The sequence below is a fragment of the Halichoerus grypus genome, chromosome 7 (assembly GCF_964656455.1).
Source record: "Halichoerus grypus chromosome 7, mHalGry1.hap1.1, whole genome shotgun sequence".
Taxonomy (NCBI): domain Eukaryota; kingdom Metazoa; phylum Chordata; class Mammalia; order Carnivora; family Phocidae; genus Halichoerus; species Halichoerus grypus.
The window spans coordinates 128,673,886-128,695,764 of NC_135718.1; the positions used below are offsets into that span (position 1 = coordinate 128,673,886).

At 41.0% G+C, this 21,879-nt stretch overlaps 1 protein-coding gene across 3 annotated transcripts in view; it reads right to left on the bottom strand.

Moving 5' to 3' along the window:
- The window catches only part of KDM5B (lysine demethylase 5B), a 77,240-nt gene continuing 55,361 nt past the window's right edge, over positions 1–21,879 (bottom strand). For 2 of the 3 annotated variants that reach the window (XM_078078274.1, XM_078078276.1), the window contains exons 15-27: positions 20,546–20,727; positions 20,265–20,389; positions 18,759–18,909; positions 18,488–18,602; positions 17,711–18,066; positions 16,524–16,662; positions 12,326–12,505; positions 11,535–11,693; positions 7,091–7,576; positions 5,532–5,643; positions 4,277–4,431; positions 2,291–2,611; positions 1–1,756 (exon numbers count right to left, since the gene is read on the bottom strand). In XM_078078274.1, coding sequence (XP_077934400.1) covers positions 1,619–1,756; positions 2,291–2,611; positions 4,277–4,431; positions 5,532–5,643; positions 7,091–7,576; positions 11,535–11,693; positions 12,326–12,505; positions 16,524–16,662; positions 17,711–18,066; positions 18,488–18,602; positions 18,759–18,909; positions 20,265–20,389; positions 20,546–20,727 — 2,619 coding nt within the window. In that variant the 3' untranslated portion in view covers positions 1–1,618. Of the gene's footprint in view, positions 1,989–2,290; positions 2,612–4,276; positions 4,432–5,531; positions 5,644–7,090; positions 7,577–11,534; positions 11,694–12,325; positions 12,506–16,523; positions 16,663–17,710; positions 18,067–18,487; positions 18,603–18,758; positions 18,910–20,264; positions 20,390–20,545; positions 20,728–21,879 lie in introns of all 3 variants that reach the window. The other variant, XM_078078275.1, reaches the window with a different exon arrangement.

Below are 21,879 nucleotides of genomic sequence, written 5' to 3' on the forward strand. Positions count from 1 at the left end.
TCATTCTTAAAGAGATTTAATTATTTGAATTGCATCAAAGGGGATATAGTACATTTAAATCTCTGCTACATCACAAACTGCTGTTTTTGTTGTTTTGTTTTATTAAAGACCCACTAGTTCTACCCATCTCCAGGTTTATGGCTACAGAATGGGGGGAAAATAAGTATTACCAACAGAAGAGGAAAAACCAAGCAAGAGTCTGTTCTGTTCACCAGAAGGTCTTCTCCACTGCAGAACAGAGCCCTTTAAAAAAGAAAGGAGGGGAAAGGCTGTGGACTATCGACAACCAGTAACAACAGCTAGAGTTAGAAAGCGACAGGAAGAAGTCACGGAGGCAGAGCCTGCCTGTTCACAAGCTGTCCCTCGACCCACACTTTCCTAGCCGTCCGCAAAGATCCATCTTCCTTAAATTTCCTTTTGACATCTTAACCCTAAACAAAGTTTCCCTGTCAATTCCAATATAATAGAGACACCATTTCCACAGGAGGACTGATTTGAGGATTGGAATGATTTGCCACCATTCTGAAAAGCTTATTTAAAAACAGCATGGCTTTAAAGATAAGTTCTATTCTGTGAAGACTGGGTGGGGTTATTAGTAGAGATGGGAGGCATACGGCCCACCAAACAGAGCAGGATACAGAAGAACAATCCACTGCTACTGTAGCCTAGCTGGGCAGAGGCAAAAGCAAGCAACCCCCCGTCTCGCTCTTCCAAGCCCACAAGGTAGAGGGGCATAAGAAGCTGTAGTCTAATGGCTCTAAATAACCAGCATTTAGTGTTAAATTAGGACCAAGGATTTATTCCACAATATAAACTGCAACAATTTGATACAAGCTACCAAAAAAATAGTAGGAGAGGAAGGGAGGGGCAGGGGAAAAGCGAAAATACAGCCGTGGCAATTACTTACAGAGCAGTCTCTTTTCTACATCACTAGTTCATCAGTGACACTAGAAACTAGACATTTGTGTTCTGTACATCAACCAAATGCTAAAGCACCAACACACTGTTTGGAAGTTTGTTTTGTTTTGTTTTAATTCCAGCCACTGAAACCAACACAGAAGTTATTGCTTTGATAAATAAACCTAGTCTACCAGGAAAAAGAAAAGTGGATAAAGAAACAAACAAAAACCCCAAAAGTGAAAAACTTAAGTTCCCCAATATGGTAACAGAGTAAACAAGAGAGAAATTCCTCAAATGAGGATTTACTGGAATTTCTGGTGCCCTTCTGGGCACTGAAACTGAGTTGGACTCGTAAGCCGGTAAATCCCAGACAGAGGTAAGATTTTAATGCTGTACATGGAAAGGTGCAAAAGCTCCGATGCCTTCCAAACTGGTGGAAACCCCTGCGGAAAAACCAGTCAGCATTTCAAACCTCAACAACCACAAACAGCTCTTAAGGAAAAAAATACAAAAAGTGTCAAAAATTTTTTTAGTTGTTTTTTCTTTTTTTCAAAGAGTTCTGGAAAAATGATCCCATAAGGAATAGAAATAGCACCGTTTACAGGCTGGTTTGAATACCAGTCCTGCAGCTTTGCTGAGAAATTGAAGAAATCTTCTTGGTTGGAGTCCTGAATTACATTAAGTGGTTGGGGGTGGGGGGTGTTTATGTTTGTGTTTTTTATTTTCGGCTTGGTGCGTCCTTCACAGTACAGCGCACACAGATGTAGTCTTCCTTCTCGGCCATCTCTGGAGAAACACCAACACAGACCTGGTGAAACCACTGATTGCAGCTGCCATCACACTGGACCCAGTCCACCTGGTTACAAAGAGCAGGGAGACGGGGTTTTCAGAGGAAAAAATGTGATTCAAAATTGGGCAGGCCAGCCTCAAGATATTCAGGCCGTGTGCCACTACTGGCCACTGTCCCACCACCGGGACCTCGGGCACAACAGCTACGCCACATGAGTGCAGCTGGCCCACCAGCCAAAGCAACCAAGTCAAAGCCATTCTTCAAGTCGTGACTGCTTTGGGGTTAAGACAGCGCCGCCCTGTGGTAAGTAAGCAAAAGGGCATTACATCAGCATCCCTCCCACCTTCTTAGCGCCGGGACGGTGAAAGCTGGAAGAGCAGGAAGAGGAAAAAGGGAAGAATAAGAGTTTCTTCAAGAAAAGGGAGAAGACCCAGGAACGATGGTTAAGAGCAGAGATATCAGTGGGGGAGGGCTGAGCAATCCATTCAGATCAGCTCAAAGCAGATAAGCAGAAGAGAAAGACCCAGCGAGATGAGGTGTAGTTTACAGGGTTTCTGAGTTAAGGGAAAGCACGTCCTCTATGGCCCAAACCTCACTGACCTCATCTCCTTCTGGCTGCAGGCAGCTCACAGCTGGGCAGATGGCATCTTCATCCTCAGAGTCCTCCTGTTCGGAATAGGATGTGTCTGAGGGCAGGGAATGAGTTTCGGCAGAACGGACTAATTCATAGCTACGCTCTCTCTCTAACTTGAAACTGTTCATGTCCTTGGAGTGGCTCAGTTTGATTTTCTTCTTTTTGGGGGTCCGCATTTTTTTAACTCGATCCCACCGATCACTGGAGAGGCCTTCTCTTTCCAGGCGTCTCTTCAGTTTTCTCTCAAGACTGTTGATTCCATCTCGCTTCCCGCGGCAGCACTCATTCTGGGTGGAGGATAGGCAAAGTCAATTTTAGCCGACAGTTTTGCCTGTTACTCAAACTAGTGAAGTATTAGCTGTATGAGAGTTCGGATGATCTCTCATCAACATTTTAAAAATCCTGCAACCCGGGGCGCCTGGCTGGCTCAGTTGGAGAAGAGCGTGCGACTCGACCTCGGGGTGAGCTCGAGCCCCACATCAGGTGTAGAGAAGACTTATTAAAAAAAAAAAAATACTGGGGCGCCTGGGTGGCTCAGTCGTTAAGCATCTGCCTTCGGCACAGGTCATGATCCCAGGGTCCTGGGATCGAGCCCCACATCGGGCTCCCTGCTCAGCGGGAAGCCTGCTTCTCCCTCTGCCACTCCCCCTGCTTGTGTTCCCTCTCTCGCTATGTCTCTCTCTTCAAATAAATAAATAAAATCTTTAAAAAAAAAAAAAAAATACTGCCTCCTCACACCACTGCCACCACACGCCCTCATGTCCTCTGGGACACCCTGCTTGAGTTGAGCTAACCCAACTGTTAGTGCTGTCAAAAGAGATAGTGGAAAAAGGAAATGTTAAAGACATGATTAGCTTTCAAATTGGCACCAGAAGATGCGGAGATGCCTACATTCTCCTCTTCACCAACTACAGGAGTACAAGACTACCATGTAGTTTCTACCTAGGTGTGTATGCTTATCCTTTGACCTACAGACTTCTAAGGAACCGTGCTAATACCTTCCTTCTTTAAGGACATACATCCCCACCCCATACAGAAATAAGGTTCATTAATTGAACATAACCAATAATGGTGCTACACTACTATTTGGTATCACAATGAAAAATAAAATTCTAGGGGCGCCTGAGTGGCTCAGTTGGTTGAGCATCTGACTCTCGGTTTCGGCTCAGGTCATGATCTCAGGGTCATGGGATCGAGCTCCATGCTCAGTGGGGAGTCTGCTCTTCCTCTCCCTCTGCCCCTCGCTCTACATTCTCTCTCTCAAATAAATAAATATTTTTTTAATTTAAAAATATTAAAAAAATAAAATTCTAAATGGTATTTGATAGTGAGATTCTTCCCTATCCTGACTATATTCTCAGGACTTTTGAATGTTATAGGTCAGTTAGCTTACTAAGAGAAAGTAGCAGCATCTTTAAGCTAAGACACAGAACACACATGGTATCTATCCCCTTCAAGTAAGTCAGCACTCAAAACAGGCACCCTCAGTCTGATGACCCAGTCCTCACACCAGCTGTCCTGTTAGGGTTAGAGCAATTAAAGCATTTGTTAAACGTTAACTCCAAGATGTTCTTTAGGTTTTGAAAGCTTTATACCAAAAGGCCTTCCCAACTATAATTAGATTTTCATCTCTACAGTATTTCTCTTACAAAAAAATAATCCTGCTTCTAGCTATTATCACTTCGGAATGATGAAAAGCACCATGCTAAAAGGAAAAAAAAATTCACGGTCACTTAAAAAACAGCACCGAACTCCAGGATGTGAGCCCAAAGTGATGCCTAGCACCCCTCTGCTCATTGACAGTCCTAGGAATGGGGTTGTGAATTAGACAGTTTGCATCCTTTTCATGATCGAAGACAGCATCTCATTCACCGAACTATTTAGATGGAATGACCTAAAAATCATGCTCCCCACCCTAGACTATATTCCCCAGCTGCCTGTCAGACACTCACCTTCTCACTGCTGGGTCTAGCTGGTGAACTTCGGTCAGTTTGCTGAGCAGGGGTTGGCTTTGCAAGTAAAGTCTGGTAAAGTTCCTGAATTTCAGGAAGGGATACCTGGAGCAACTGGGCTTCCATCAACAGTTCATTCACTTCTGGACTAATACCTGTTAAAGACCACACCAAAGTGTAATGATAGAGCGTGTTTCACATGGACATTGAGACCTGCAAGCACAGCAGGACCACCCCTCATACCCCTCATACCACTGCCACCCTTGCCTTGTAAAATTATATTAGGTTCACGTAATGTGTCTAAAGCCACGATATAATACGAGCCCAAACTAAGATTTTCTCAGGCTTCTGATTATTAGGGAAGTACTAAGTCTACACTGAATCCCCTCTTCACTTAATTATTGCTAACACAGAAGAGGTCGTGCATCTGCCTTGATAGCTTCTGCTTTCAATAGAAAGCACAGAACAGGCCAAGATGTGGGCAATCTGGGTGGACTGAGTAGCTCCAACCCCATTACCAAACACATAGTGGGAGGGCATGACTAAGGATTAGGACTCCCACCATGGCTCCAGGCAGAACTCCTGGGGCAGTTAAGTATACGTAAGCACAGCTGACCCTTGAATAACGTGGGAGTTGGGGGTGCTGAATCCCTAAAACAGTGGAAAATCCATGGGTTACTTTTAACTCCCCCCAAAAACTTAAGTGCTAATAGCCTACTGTTGACCGGAAGCCTTACCAATAACATGAACAGCTGATTAACATATTTTGTATGCTTATGTATTATATACTATTCCTAGAATAAAGTAAGCTAAAGAGAAGAGACTGTTAAAATCATAAGGAAGAGAAAATACACATTTACTGTACTGTATTTATCGAGAAAACCTGTGTATAAGTGGACCTGTGTAGTTTGAGTCAACAAAGAAAAAAGGAGGTAGGTTTCAAGTATAGATTATCTCTAAGATCCCAAAGAAGCCCATGACTTAGCATCTGACTGAAATGGCTGGTATTTTAAAGTCAGTTGGCATGGGATTAGCCCTTTCATCCCTGAAAGCAATGTATTAAAGCCTTTTCCTATTTGCTTTGCATTTATAAACCTTCAAGCATGATCCTCCTCCTACCTTGCAAATTCTTAGTAACCCATATCCGACATTTGAGGATAAAGTCTTTTCATGTATCTGAACAACAAAAACCTACTGCAAGATTACTCTTTACTACCCAGCCCTCCTCCTCCTCCTCAACGTAATAAATACAAACCATGGAGGGGGATACAACTTCGGCCAGTGGAGAAGGGAGAGTGTACGTATGAGGCTCTGCTGTCCCAGTCATCAGGCAAGGAAAAGGACGTTGTGCCGGTAGGCTGAGACACCTAATGGAAGGAAAACATTTTATAGGAAGGCTTTTTCAGATTAAAAATTCTCCCACCAGTCCAAGGAAAGTAGTTTGGGTTATCAAGCAGGCAAACAAGAAAGAAGGACTTCAATTCCCAACTGAAAGAAGTCTCCAAGTATTTTAGATTTAGCCAAATCAACTCATATCCACCAAGCCTTTAGTCTTCCTGGTTTTACTTGGACTGATTCCACAGAGGTCAAGAGCACCGTTGGGAAATAAGGTATTTTCTTTGCATGAGAACAGATCTTACAGCCTTTTTATACCCTATGTAATTCTCCTAATGAAGGTTATAACACAATGAACACAGACATGTGCCCCTTTGAGCAAACTGACTGAGGAACTGTCAGATCTCATGCATGTCCACCTTCCTCCCTTCCTTAGTGTTTATTAAAAAGTGCTAGGAGAAACACTCCTTTGACTCTGAACTAGTAAATAAGTAACAGTTGTGTCCCCTCCTTTTGTCAATAAAGGTGAACTTCTAGCCTATCTTGTGTAAAGAACATAAATGTCTCCCCTGTAGGCTACCCAAATGACGACAACTCACCCTATGCAACTAAAATTTAATTCATCATTTGCTAAGACCCAGACACTGACTGTATTTCACAAGCCTGGAAAGAAATGTAAAAGAAAACAAGGATACAAATATGATGGAAATCAATTTTTTGTCTTTTATCTTTGATCAGCTGAACATTTAACTCCTAATTCACTGTCTGTGTTAGGACAGCACAAGCGAGCTGCGAGATCTCAGCTAGAGAACTCTGTACGAGATCTGAAAATCAGGTCACACTCATATCAAGACTGAATACTGCCCTCTGATTGTACTTTTCTGATATTTTCACATTCTTTTCCTGCAGTCACCTTCTACGGAAGAAGACAAAAAACTCTGCCCATCCCAGGGATGGTCAGAAGAATCTTGCTTTTATAGCAGAAAGATCATGGATGGTATGAAACCCACTGCCTTTCCTCTGAAGCAACACAGTACTCAGACACTTCAGAACTTATTCTTTCCTCAAGGGGCAGTAAGAGACACAAGGCAGAAAGCACTTTCCCCTCTAGTCAGTGACTTACATGAGAGGAAGCAGGGGAAAAAAAGCAGTCAAATAAAAATTCTAAAACTTCATACATATTAAATATGTGTCTGGAATTCATACACATAAATGGGAAAACTATACATATCTATGAAAAGGTGAAATCTGCTCTCCAGAAGCAGACTGCCTGAGAGACACCTTTGGAGTGCCAGGAACAGAGAAAACGAAAACAACACGGTAGGGACACAGAGCCCTCGAAGCGGGGAGCTTAAAAGTGAGCGCTGGTACCAGTCAAGCCATCACCAGAAACAGCAACAGTACCAGAGCGGAAGGTGCCGGGGAAAGGGAGAGAGCTCGGCAGATTCCAGTAACTGGCAAAGAAAAGTCCAGACTCACCTTGTTTGTCTCAGACACCTGTCCTGCTGAAGCTTGCCATCTGCTATACCATAGTCCTGAGCCCACTCGATCTTGCACAGATTTGAGAGTCCCTGATGAAAGCAGCTGCTGGGCTCTGTGTTGCCAGTTCACGGTTCTTTCGATCATATATCGAAGTGCATCTCCCTCAGGAAGGCGAACTCGGATACGCTGCAGGGAAGCCAGCAGGGGCAGAATTTTCTCTAATGGAGGTTTCTCTGACCTCCGACAATGGGGACAAAGCCAGATGCGGGGGCCTTGTGAAATACTGGGTACCGCCACACAGCCAGTGTGGAAAGCATCTCTGCAGAGTTCACACTGGATCATGGGGGCAGCTGGGGCCTTCTGACATAGGCAGACTTTCAGCTCCACATCTTGGACAGGTGATAGCAACTTCCCTTCATTGGCTAGTCTGAGAGACTGCAAGGCTTCCATTTCCCTTAGCCGAGCTTCCCCAAGTGTTGCCATCTAAAAAGGATTTAACAATCAAGGACAATGTCAGAGAGAATTCAGCCCTCTCCTAAATCTCAAGGGTCTCAGAGTAGATGATCTACATTTAAATCCTGGCTCCGTCTCACTGAGTTATATGAATGGCCCTGGGCAGCACGTTCCACTGTGGCTAAATGTTCACATGTATAAAATGGAGTTAATAGTACAGCCTACCTCCCAGGGCTGCAGTGATGATTACCTGAGAGCCCTGTGCCAGAGCACGCTCTGCCGGGCACACAGTGAACAATGTGAGCAATTACTGAGCACATACTACTTCTTAAAGTCCAACTTTCTTGCACATTTACTTCTCTTAAAAGATACAGGCTTTTCACATTCTACGTGCACTAATTCCTGGGGTTCTCCATGTTTTCGTAGTTCCATTAGCTTCTGTGTTCTTTTAGAGAGGTACTTTGGATAGAAAAGTCTCTAAAGCAGCCACTACACGATGGTAGTTTATGCCTCTTACTATCTTTAACATTAAGGCCTTATACGTGGGCTGGACACAGTAGATAATGAAACTGGATACCTCATGAGATAATTAAACAGAAAGCACTTTACCAGACTTTTCTTACACACACGTGTGCACGCACATGTGCATGCTTTATATAAAATAAGCTCATTAGGGCACAGACAAAAGCAAGCTGCTTTTCTGCAAAGTGGCAGGTTCTTTCCTCTCTAAACGAGAGCCATGTCCCACGAAAGTGGGGAGTTCAGTTAACCTGTATTAAGAGACTTGAAAATAACACATAAACAGAACCAACTTCACAGTAAAAAGCTGAAGTGACATTGAACATATTCCTGAACAATATTTACAAGACGTCCATTAAGTGGAACCTTTACATGAACGGACTAAGCATCTACTATACAAGGTATCCAATATATAAACAGGTCCAGGCATTACAGATCTATTCATTATGCACCATGAAATAAAAGCTATCTAAATGTGATAAACTAAAATCACTGGCTAAGTCGAGAGTTAACCACTACCACCTTGAAACTTAATACCCAGTTTCCCCAGTGAAAGGCTGGACCACCGAAGTCCTTCTCCAGCACTTCACTGATACAGAAATACAGATAAATGCGGGAGGGGGGAAGTGTAGATTTTTAAAACTGAGTTCTCCCCTCTAGAAACAAAAGCTACAAGCTGCAGGAACCACTCCTTTCCCCAATTCTATTCCCAAATCCTTAAAATGTTAATCTGTCACAGTTAAAACCATTCCCAGTTACCACACCCACCCACCATCAGACCTGTGATGATTCACCAGATGAGGTGCCCTGAGTCTTAAGGCCAGAATGAACTCTCCATTATCTCTTTTTGGAATGGGAAAGAAAATGTATGAATGATTAAGGAAGAAACAAAAAGATCTAGAAGTAAATTAGGTAACAAACCTTTGGTATATTTTTTAAAAATCCACTTATTTCTGTAGACAAAAACAGTGTACAGGCAGTATATATGGGTTATGTGATAACAAGGTGCCTTCCTAGAACTCACAAATGGAGAGCAAACAGCTTATCTTTCAGAGTTCTACTATGAAATCAACAGGTAATGTATGAGTTTTCTTAAGTCAGGGATTCATACACTAGATGGGCAGCGACTAGACTGAAAGATATAGCATGCAAAGTTCAAAACAGACAGTGGCTTTACAAAAATAGACCACAGAAGTAACAGTGGAAAGCAGCTCCTTAAAAAAACCAGAATGATGCTCAAGCAGCACAATCTGATTAGAAACTGACTCAATATACAAATATGCCCTAAGGAAGTATGTGTCAAAATACATAAATCAAGGCAATCCCATGTCAGTCACCATAGAAGTGAGGTAGCTACAAAGGAACGGACTGGGAAGAAGATGCCCTGACCAGAGATTAATCCCATCTAGTCCAGTCCTTGGAGCTGGGATAGTCCAACTCTACAGTGAGCAACACTCTGTGCCACTTAAAGCACCCAGGTGGGACTACATCCAACTAAAAAGCTTTTGCTCAACAAAGGAAACCAATGAAATTAAAAGGTGACCTACAGAATAGAAGAAAGTACTGGCAAAGCACACACCTGATAAGGGGTTAATATCCAAAATAGATAAAGAACACATACAACTTAATAGCAAAAAACAAACATAGGCAGAGGATAGGACTATTTTTCTAAAGAAGACATACAAAGACGACACAGGTACATGAAAAGATGGTCAACCACGAAACTGCAAATCAAAATCACAATGCAAGATCACCTCACACCTAGCAGAATGGCTATTATCAAAAATGCCAAGAAGTAACACATGTTGGTGAGGATGTGGAAAAAAAGGGAACCCTGTGCACTGTTGGTGGGAATGTAAATCAGTACAGTCACTCTGGAAAACAATATGGAGGCTCCTCAAAAAATTAAAAATAGAAATACCAAATGATCCAGCAATTCCACTTCTGGGTATTTATCTGAAGAAAGAAAAACACTAACTTATTAAAAAGCTACCTGCACCCGCCATGTTCACTGCAACATTATTTACAGTAGCCAAGACATGGAAGCAACTTAAGTGTCCATCAGTGGATGAATGGATAAAAAGAAGATGTGGTGTATGTACATACAATAGAATATTATTCAGCCATTAAAAAAAAAAAAGGAAATCTCGCCACTTGCAACAATATAGATGGATTGTAATTGCGTTGGGCTAAGTGAAATAAGTCAAAGACAAATATTGTATGAATCCAAAAAAAAAAAAAAACCAAAAACCCCCAAACCCACAGTTACAGAGAACAAATCAATGGCTGCCAGAGGCAGGGGGTAGGGAGTGGGCTAACTGGGTAAAGGCAGTCTAAAGGTACAAACTTCCTGTTATAAAATAAGTCCTGAGGATGTAAGGTACAGCATGTTGACTATAGTTAATACTGTACCGTATTGTATACTTGGACACGGCTAAGAGTAGATTTTTAAAGTTCTCACCATTGGGCGCCTGGGTGGCTCAGTTGGTTAAGCGACTGCCTTTGGCTCAGGTCATGATCCTGGAGTCCCGGGATCGAGTCCCACATCGGGCTCCCTGCTCAGCAGGGAGTCTGCTTTGTCCTCTGACCCTAACCCCTCTCATGTGTTCTCTCTCTCTCAAATAAATAAATAAAATCTTTAAAAAAAAAAAAAAATAAAAAATAAAAAATAAAAAAATAAAGTTCTCACCATAAGAAAATGTTTGTAACTATGTGCGGTGATGGATGTTAACTAGACTTATTGTGGTGATCAATCAAATCACTATGCTGTACACTTGAAACTAACATAATGTTATATGCCAATTATAGCTCAATAAAAGAAAAAAATCTAAGCATCCAAATTACCTATCTTCTTTTGTTCTAATACTGTGGGGCTCACTGACCATGAGTTAGACTCTGCTTCAGCTTCTTATGATGATACCAGCTTTGAATCAACAGTGCTTACTAAATGAAGTCAGACTCAAAGGTATCCAATACACTTTTAAGTGTATTTTTTAAGCACGTGTGTTTGTGTATTTATTTATTTTACTTACTTACTTAGTAAGCTCTATGCCCAACGTGGGGCTTGAACTCACAACCCTGAGATCAAGAGTCACACGCTCCACCCACTGAGCCAGCCAGGCACCCCTTATGTGTATTTCCTGTTGTAAATTAGTAAGTTGGCAGTACAGTTTCATTTATCTGTTAACCTTGATATCCGCAGTCAGCATCGCGGGATGAACCCACAGGCAATTACAAGACGGAGTCTGCAGAACTCAGACTGGGAGGCCCTCCATGTACCTGCTGCACCTCTATGTATCTTCTACTCAAAACGTTTACATCTGACAATTTTCAGAAAGTCTTTTTGGTAAAACGGAGTACTCTTAAGGTTATCCTTTTACATACCTTACCAATATCCCTGTGAACAAGAAAGGGTTAGAAATCATCCCCCCTAAGCAACAGAGAAAGAAGAAAAAGCCCCACTACGTACAGCTGAAGCAGTCTCCTTGCTTTCACTTAAAGCTCTCTCCAGGTCACTCAGACTCTCTAGTTTGGTGCTTTTCTTCTTTCCACTTGGCAAGGGCTCCTTGAACTTTCTCTGCTTCCTCTTCAATCCCCAAAGGCCAATGTCACATCGAGGACACAGCACCTAATGTGGGGCAAAGCACAACTACCGGTAAGATGGATTTCAGATAAAGCCTTAGGAAGCCCCACAGTAAAAGCCTAAGCAGTGGGAAGGATGTAAATTTTCTCTGTCACATGCCACTCTAAAGCCAGAAAACTCTTCTCTGTAAAGGGAAGGAGGGAGGGAATGAATTTCACAAAACACTGACTTTGATTATAGATTGGATGAGACAGTAAGTTCAATGTGATATATACCAATTCCAGTCATAATGTACTACCAGTATCAGCTTACAAAAAATACACAAAGTGCAACTCTAGCACTTTACGAGAGGTGGAGAAGACCATTTACCAGGCTTATTAAATGCAAATGGTGCAGCATGGCCAAGGTTAAAAAAAAGTCCAATTTCAACCCAGACTGAGGAACTTCAATGAGAAAGATGTTCTTCTTTAGATATTGAATGCTATCCCTAAATGTATCCAGGTAACACTTAAAGGTTATTTCACTGGCAGTTTAGAAGAATTTCCCTGGCTCTACTGAAAAAAATAACTCCCAGAATGTAGATCAGTCAGCGACGCCACCTTTGTGAGGGAAGGGACTGCATGTTCTACAAGCTAAGAGATCCTAAGGTCTTGTAGATGGGCTGGTTGCAAACTTACCTCTAAGAGAGAATATGGAGAATTCTCAGTCAAGAATGTATTAGCAGCACATTCCTTCCAAGCCTGAACCTCAGCTACTAGTAATTCCAGTCTTGGTAAAGAATTCAGATGTACTGGGATAGATCGGCCTCGGGTAACAAGTTCTATGAGCGTGTCTAACACTGGCACGCGTCCTCCAACCTAACGAGTCAAGAAAAATTGTAGCAACTTAGAAAAAAAGAGTACTTCTCTGCAAAGTGGGAAAAGCACAATTCAGAGTAGACCTACTCCATTATTTCAACATGTTAATTTCATAGAGATGGACAAAATTTGCCAGCTGACCAATGGTAGTGGGGGTGTGGGTGACATGTCTTCCTTCACTTAACAAATACTTTAAAAGAACCCAGTTTGTGCTAGTCCCCAAGGATACAACTATGAACAGGACATACACTGTGATCTCTTTGTTGACTTTTTATGCCCTTCTAAATTCACTTGTCATCTTGATCCCTACAGATGAAAAAAATTAAAGAGAAATGTAGATCTGCAATAACTGAGAAGGTTTTCACACTGACTTATGTTAACAAAAGCAACAATATTTTACTCCAACCCACCCAATGATGAAGTAACTCAGTATAAATTATTCAGAAAACTAAAATGAGGAAAAAGTCCCACTGGTTCTCAAACTTTCATATGCATTAAGAATAATCTGGAACGCTTATTTAAACAAGTTTCCTGGGCCCCACCCCCAGATATTCTGATTCAGGTCACCAGGGAAGAATCCATGAATTTACATTTCTTAACAAGTTTCCAGATGATGCTGATGCTTTTGGTACTGGGATCACATTTAAGGTGTTATTTATTTATCTGAGTGAGAGAGAGAGTGAGCACAAGCAGGGAGAGGGGCAGAGGGGCAGAGAGGAGCAGACTCCCCACTGGGCAGGGAGCCCAATGCGGGGCTCTATCCCAGGATCCTGGGATCATGACCTGAGCCAAAGGCAGAGGCTTAACCGACTGAGCCACCCAGGCGCCCCTGGCACCACATTTTGAGAATGAGAGACCCAAACTGGAAGAAGAATAAAAACATTAGGTTGGGTGTGGGGAGCACTGGTGTCCCTCTAACACAATGGTAAATCTTAGCTTCACTAAGCAGGTCATCAAAATGTGTCTCCTGATGTGAAGCCATACAAAGTATATAGTATCACCTGATATTTTGTTATTATTCTAAGTAAAAAATATTTAACTTCAATCCATCAACTCTTTGAAACTAACTTCCAATTTAGAGGGAACACCGAAGATAGAACATACCACAAGGAAATAACCAGACAAATCCAGAAGGTAGAACTTACCACGGGGTAACTATTCTAGACAGTGACATGAAAGAAAGTAGGGTAGGGAAGAAAACACCACAAGATTCAAAGAAACTTAAAGACATATGTCAATAAGGTACAACATGTGGTGGTGGACTAGATAAACAACCAGAAGGGAAATTTTTGGGAAAATTGGGGAAAACTGAATATAGACTAGGAACTTGATGTTTCACTCCTTTGGTATTTATTCTTTTTTTTTTTTTTTTTTTAAGATTTTATTTATTTGAGAGAGAGAGAGAGCACATGAGAGGGGGGAGGGTCAGAGGGAGAAGCAGGCTTCCCGTCAAGCAGGGAGCCTGATGTGGGACTCGATCCCGGGACTCCAGGATCATGACCTGAGCCGAAGGCAGTCGCTTAACCAACTGAGCCACCCAGGCGCCCCTTTGGTATTTATTCTTACAGGATTGGAACTGTAAGTGTGTAAATGTTCTGCGAGACACTTAAAGTGACTCACAAAATACATGCTGTCTTTAATATTTAATTTAGAAATAAATGGAATGCTACCTATGTGTAAAGCAGAATACTGAGTAACATTGTAAAATACATAATCCACTAAATATGAAGAGGCTCCTTGTTGTTAGTCACATCTCTCCATTAGTCCTTAAGTATATGATGCAAGTAAAGGCCAGGCTATTATTTCAGGAATGGAGCAAAACTTGCTTTTTGTCCTTGTGGGCACTATTGAAAACACAGTACTAAGTAGTATACACATTACAAAATATAAATAGAGCAAGCCTACCCAGAAATATGTCCTCTTTCTGACTTCACATGCTCATCTCTCCTTATTGCAATGACCTCACCTTGCCTTTCTGGCTGCCACCAATCATAAGTAAAAAGGGGGACTGCGATTAAAACTAATCAACTATAGTTCCAACCATCATTAACAAGAGCCTGCATCTAAAACTCCCATTAAGGAAGTTTATGTACACAGTAAATACTTCCCTTGGTTTTTTCTTTGGCTAGCTGGGGTCACCCCTTAATTAAGTAATAATATTTATCAAACAACAGCATATTCTCTCTTCCCTCTTAACTAGAATTGATGACCAGATGTTTTGTTGCAAACATCTGGCTAAATCTGCCTGGTTTGGCATTTCTTGTTAGCAAAATTAATCAATTACCACGACTTAAAATTAGACAAATATTCAGAAAACCAGATAGTATTTTTTATTCTTAGAATCTGATGGCTTCAACAAAACAGAACTTGAGACTCAAGAATGAGATAAATTTTTAAAAACCTAGCACATTAAATAATTCAAAGATCTTTTTTTCTCAATAGGTCCATAAGACCTACTGATTTACAAAGATTACGAAGATAAAGGAAGACACTCCCCACCAACCACTTTTCAAATGAAGTTATCCAGCTGCAATTGTGTAAATCACAGAATGCCTTTTGTCTGTACCTTAATAATGCTACAAGTGAATTTAACTGTTTTTTATTTAATTTCTTTTTAAAGATTTTATTTAGTTATTTGACAGAGAGGGGGAGAGAGAGAGAGAGAGCACAAGCAGGGGGAGGAACAGAGGGAGAGGGAGAAGCACACTCCCCGCTGAGCAGGGAGCCCAACGCGGGGCTCAATCCCAGGACCCAGGGATCATGAACTAAGTCAAAGGCAGGTGCTCAACCGACTGAGCCACCCAGGAGCCCCTGAATCTAACTCTTTTTTAACGTATAGGCAAGTCATTAAATATGACATCAAACATAGCACCATATATACTTAGTGCTAATTACTTTGGAACTTGTTAAGTTTCATTTCTTTTGTAGGGGTAGGGAGGCACTTTAAGTCACTACTTGGTGAGGGGCACCTGGGTGGCTCAGTTGGTTAAACAACTGCCTTTGGCTCAGGTCATGATTCTGGAGTCCCAGGACCAAGTCCTGCATCAGGATCCCTGCTCAGCAGGGAGTCCGTTCTCCCTCTGACCCTCTGTCTCATGCTCTCTCTCTTTCTTATTCTCTCTCTCACAAATAAATAAATAAAATCTTTAAATTAAAAAAAAAAAGTCACTACTTGGTGAAAAATTCTAGGCCCCGGCCTACTTTCGCCTTATAATCATATAACCAGATTCATTAAATCTGCTACTCTTGATTGTCTGTACTTGAAGTTGTTAAAAAGCCAACAAGAGACAACTGTACTCAAAGATCAGAAACTACCTTTCCCCCACAACTTCCATTTTTAGCTTTCGCTTCGATCCTTTTTTTTTTAAGATTTTATTTATTTATTTGACAGAGAGAAGAGAGCGCACGCACAAGTAGGCAGAGCGGCAGGCAGAGGGAGAGGGAGGGAGAAGCAGGCTCTCCGCTGAGCAGGGAGCCCAACGCAGGGCTCAATCCCAGGACCCTGGGACCATGACCAAGCTGAAGGTAGCCACTTAACTGACTGAGCCACTCAGGCGCCCATACTTTATCTTCAATCCTTAACCAAGTACTCAAGTTTGTTAAGAGGATCCCAAGCTCCCAGAAAAAGTTGGTTGAATTATCTAAACTTTATTGAGCCAACTGGTCAGGACAATAGATGGGTAAGTACATTTACATAAGGTTGAATAAAATTATTAATCTGGCCAACCTAAAAGACTGAATCTGTATGGTGAAATCCAACATAGTACCCTTTATTAAATTATTACTCTTCATAGATGCACTTATACACTCAAGACATTTTTTTCTTTTTTCTTTTATTTATTTATTTGACAGAGAAAGAGAGCACAAGCAGGGAGAGGGAGAAGCAGGCTCCCCGCTGAGCAGAGAGCCTGATGCGGGGCTCCATCCCAGGGCCCTGGGATCATGACCTGAGCCAAAGGCAGATGCTTAACCGACTGAGGCACCCAGGCGCCCCGAGACATTTTTTTCTTAAACCAACCTGCAGGGCCTCCACATCCTGAAGCCAGTCCCTGGCTCTCTGCACTGAGTCTTTCAGAGCTGCACCATTTGGCAGATATGCGGGGATCTCCTCAATTTCCTTAACTGCTGTAGCAAGGCTGTTCAATGAATGCCGAGGTCTACAAAAATGAAATGTAAGAACTACTTAACATTTTATATGGTGGTTCATTTTTCTTAAGGTTCACTAAATAAGCTAGAAAAACCATTTCAAAAGAAATTCAGTATAGCAAATAAATTTTTTTCAAACGTCAATAACTACTAGATACCAAATTGAGTTTCAAATGTCTGCATAAAACTTAAGAGCATCTAAGATAAAGGAAATGACCCAGTGAAACATTTAAGTTTTACTTATCCCTGATTTTATGCTGCTATAACCACAAACTTTTCATTTGCATTAGGTAACTTAATGATAATTTACTGTGTTGAACTACATACACTGTCAAGATTCCTATCGTTTCACTAAGAAAATTTAAATTCTCTAGGGTATCAACATACCAAAAGCATAGGATCAAAAAATATGCTCTCTGCTCAATGACCACTATTTTAGGATTACAAAAGAATGTCTGTAACCATGTATTTTTTTCTTGTACTTTATGTTATCAACTGGACCAATGAAGATCTGTTAGACAGAAAGCAAAATTAGGGAGGGGCTGATCTTTCTCCCCTCAGATGGTTTACTTGAGTCCAATCAAATCTCTCTAACACAGGCAAGGTGTCCTGAATTACTAAGGAACAGCAAAAATGTACATTCCTATTCCTATTAGTAATTACTGGCACTATCTTCATTTTACAGAACGGTGTCAGTAAGACTCCTTGGGAACTTATTTATTAATTGTGGGTTTAAATAGTTTTTCACTTTTTTGTAAAACTTTTTCTTCTCTCAAAGATGGTATCATTGGGGTCCAAAGAAATTTCATTAAAACAACTCTAGAAAAGGCAATTCCATTTGAATCATTCCTTTCTCAATCAGTAAAGAAAGAAGAAAATTAATACTCTTTTACTCAAGTTCCAAAGCAGCCCCAAACATCTCAACTATTTCTACATGTTTTCTACATGTACAACTGCAGCTTTTGAACATCGGTCACATGCCAATCACTGTGCTCTACTGCTCTAAGATGAACATATTACCCAACCTTCCCCGAGAGAGAGGTGAGTTTGCTTTTTTACCTGGCCTTGAGAAGACTCTTGGCTTTGTCATCCCAGTGCTCTGACACTGTAAGCAGTTCCTGAAGCCGGGCCATTGCTTTCTCCACTGCTGAATATGGGGCCAGACCCACCCCTAGGTCTATGAGACGTCTCATATCATCTAATGTAAGGGAGCTGGGGTCTAGGCAAGCTTGCTGCACCTCTTCTAGCCAACGGGCCTGCTCCAGACGGATACGCATCTCAGCAAGCTGTGGAAGTTCAACATCAAATTCAAAGCTGACATCTAGCAAGTCTTGCAGCTCTGCAGCACTGGGCATTTCCTCAGAGAGCAATTTCTGGCTATGCTGTTGGAAATCCTCTACACGATTCAAGAGATCCTAAAAAAACACAGGTTGTTGTATCAAAATAGTAATTTCAGTAATTGGATTCTTTAGAATCTTCAATACATATTCAATGTGACTCTTCCATCTCATAGGATTTTAGCAATAGTATGGGCAAATGAGGTAATATATAAGCCAAATGACAGCTAAAAGAAGTGACTATAACAGACCTTTTACCAACTGCAAGGAGTAGCAGGTGGTTACTTTTAAGGTAAAAATTTCCAACTTTATCTCTCCTTTGTAGGCCTGTTATAATCTCTTTATACACACACACACACACACCACTCAGTGGATTATTAAAAACATCTGCAAATAAATGTACAAATTAACCACCCAAGATGACTTAATCACGTCAACTGAATTTATTTACAAACTAGAGGATTACCAAAGTACTTCCCCACACATCCCTAAGTGTTACCTTTAGCAAAGGTGTTTGACTAAGGACACATGGAAGCGCATACAGCTGTGTCACAAACTGTCGGAGCTCATTCACTGTCAATTGATTTTGGGATTTTCCTCCACCAGATCGGTATCTATAAAGATAAAGTCCCAAAGAAGCCATGAGAATATGATATATTCACCATTCTCAGATTCAATGTCACAGGAATACTGAACAGAAGGAAAAACTACTCACAACAGGTTCCCAAGTTTAGTCACCAAAGAGTCCAAACTCAAACGGAAGTACATACCTAGTTTGCCTTTTGCCATTAAGCAGCTGCTGTGCAACAGAAGCACACTTCTCTGCATCCTGTGTGACTAAGCGCAGGTGACGCAAAAGATCATTGTCTGGGAATTTCTTCATTTCAGATTCTTCAATTAAAGCCTTAAAGCTGACAAGGCCTAGGAATAAAGAAAAGGTCATTTTTTCTGTGATCATTATGTTTATTAGGAGTGGTATGAAATACAAAAGGAGAGTTTGCTTTTATATTTGCAATGTTTTAGATCATTAATAAATTTGTTCATTTAAGGGATGGATGCCTGGGTGGCTCAGTTGGTTAAGCGTCTGCCTTCGGCTCAGGTCATGATTCCAAGGTCCTGGGATCGAGTCCCGCATCAGGCTCCTTGCTCAGCGGGGAGCCTGCTTCTCCCTCTCTCTCTGCTGCTCCCCCTGCTTGTGCTCTCTCTCTCTAACAAATAAATAAATAAAATCTTAAATTTGCTCATTTAATTTTTATTTTTTGGCTAAGGGTAGAGTGTTTTATTTTTATTTTTTAAGTTTTATTTTATTTTTAAATAATTTCTATACCCAATGTGGGGCTCGAACTCATGACCCTAAGATCAAGAGTCGCATGCTCTTCCAACTGAGCCAGCCAGGAGCCCCTTTAGAGTGTTTTAAACACAAGTGCCTAGAGCTGCTCTTCAGTGTGGAAATGTTTCCGGGGCACCTGGGTGGCTCTGTCGTTAAGCGTCTGCCTTCGGCTTAAGTCATGATCCCAGGGTCCTGGGATTGAGCCCTGCATCGGGCTCCCTGCTCAGCAGGAAGCCTGCTTCTCCCTCTCCCACTCTCCCTGCTTTTGTTCCCTCTCTTGCGGTCTCTCTCTCTGTCAAATAAATAAATAATTTTTAAAAATCTTTAAAAAAAAATATTTAAAAAAATGTGGAAATGTTTCAGAGATGGAAAACAATGGACTTGTCAAAACAAGGCAAATGTAGATCTCTTATTGTTGCAGAGACCAGTCCTTTCTCCTGCACTTTGTAAGTGATGGGAAAGGAAGTTGTGACTTTCAAGGTAATAACAAGAGACAGAAACTGTGACTTTGATTAGCACTGAAAAGTGATAAACCAGAAACTCCTAATTTAATAACATGCTTCCTTTGTGTTGGGGGTTGGTGGATTATATTAATTTTAAAAAACATTTTAAAAATGTTTTTCTAAGGTTCCATATAAAACGTGAAATTTTTGTTTCTGAGACAAGAGGTGTAAAGGTTATTCCATTTCCTAACAATATGATCTTTGTTAAAAACATGATCTTGTACAATTCATCTATCAAGATTTTCCTCTAAGGGCATCTGCCTAATCCACTCATGGCTTTAAAACTTTCTCTGCTTACACTCCATAAACCTGGTTAAACAGGGGAACTAAACAAGGACAAAGTCAGGTTATTTCAAGTAATCTGTTCATTGATAACTATGGTGGCTACATTACAATCAGTCCCAATTTGCCAATCAGCAAGCCACATTTTGTATAACACATACTTTTCTTTTTGTTAATCTTTGCCTCCAAAGCTTCATTCACATTCAGGGCCCATTCATTGTAAGATTCTGCTCGAAGCTTCAGTGCATTCATCATGGGGTAGAGATCATCCAGAGTGTATCTATACCTGGAAACAGAATAGCAGACTTAGTTTTGAGATATCTGGGTTTGGAGAAAATCTTACATTTTATATTCAGTATTTCAATCCTAGAACAGAAAGGTCACTGAGCTTTCATTAAGGATTTAGGGTTTTCCATAGAAAAAGACCATTCTTCCTACTCACCTCAGTTTATATTTATAAGGAGGACAGGAACACAATTCTTTTACATGATGGAGGCAAACAAGCAGGCCAGGTTTACAAGAACAGGAGATGGCAGACATGAAGCATGTGGTTTTACATTTTATACACTGACGCTCATCATCTGGCAACAGCTCAAAATCCATTCTTTCCGAATCAATTACTCCCTAGAATAAAGTGTACTTTAGAGATCTCCAAAGGATAATATAATCCACCAACCCCTAACACAAACACGCAATAGTTGAGTTTTAAAATTAAAAAAAAAAGGGGAGTAGGGGCAGCCTTACCAAAATAGAAGTGCATGATTTGAAATACGTAAAAGTAACAATGACCTAGCAAATATGGGCCAGGTAAACTACCTCACTTGTTTGGGGAAGAACCTCTTTTTGGACAAGGTAGATCCTTATGTTTGGCCATTCTGATCAGAGTATGAAAACATTTATTAATAGGACTGTAAACTATTGAGATTTGCTCTTTATTCTACTCCAAATTGGCTCTACCCATAGTTTGGGTATAGATGAAAGGAGTAAGGGCGCCTGGGTGGCTCAGTCGTTAAGCGTCTGCCTTCGGCTCAGGTCATGATCCCAGGGTGCTGGGATCGAGTCCTGCATCGGGCTACCTGCTCGGCAGGAAGCCTGCTTCTCCCTCTCCCACTCCCCCTGCTTGTGTTCCTGCTCTTGCTATCTCTCTGTCAAATAAATAAATAAAATCTTTAAAAAAAAAAAAAAAAGAAAGGAGTAAAAGAAATGTATATACTTTCTACTTCAGAGGAAATATTATACAGGATGTCAGAGTAATACCGGTAGCTAGAGAATCCATAAAAAGAACAAAAGTAAATAAAAAGGAAAGAAGATGAAAAGACTATCATGAAAGGATTATTGATGGGAAGATGCTGAATAGTCAATTAGCTTTCACATGCAAAGTTACCTAAAGGGATATTATTTATCTGAAAATGTTAGAAATATATACAAGACACTAAAGCCATAATAAATCATTTCCTAATTGAAACAGTGTCAAGAAAAATGAGGTCTTAAAAAGTAAATTTCAACTGCAGTTTGTAACACCTAGAGAGCCCTCCCTACAATATACCTTTTGTCACTGAAAGATCAAGCTCTGACCACCTTTTCTCCTTATCCAAAACTGGATCCAAATCCAACCATGAGAATGCCAGAATCTGATTAAGTCAATTTATGAACCATCTGTTTTATTCTGACCACTTCACTTCCTGCTGATTACATGGACCAACAAAGACAGAGGAGAGTAAGAAAACCACTAATGAATGAATTTTGGTTTTAAACCGGAACTGATCAGGGATGCCT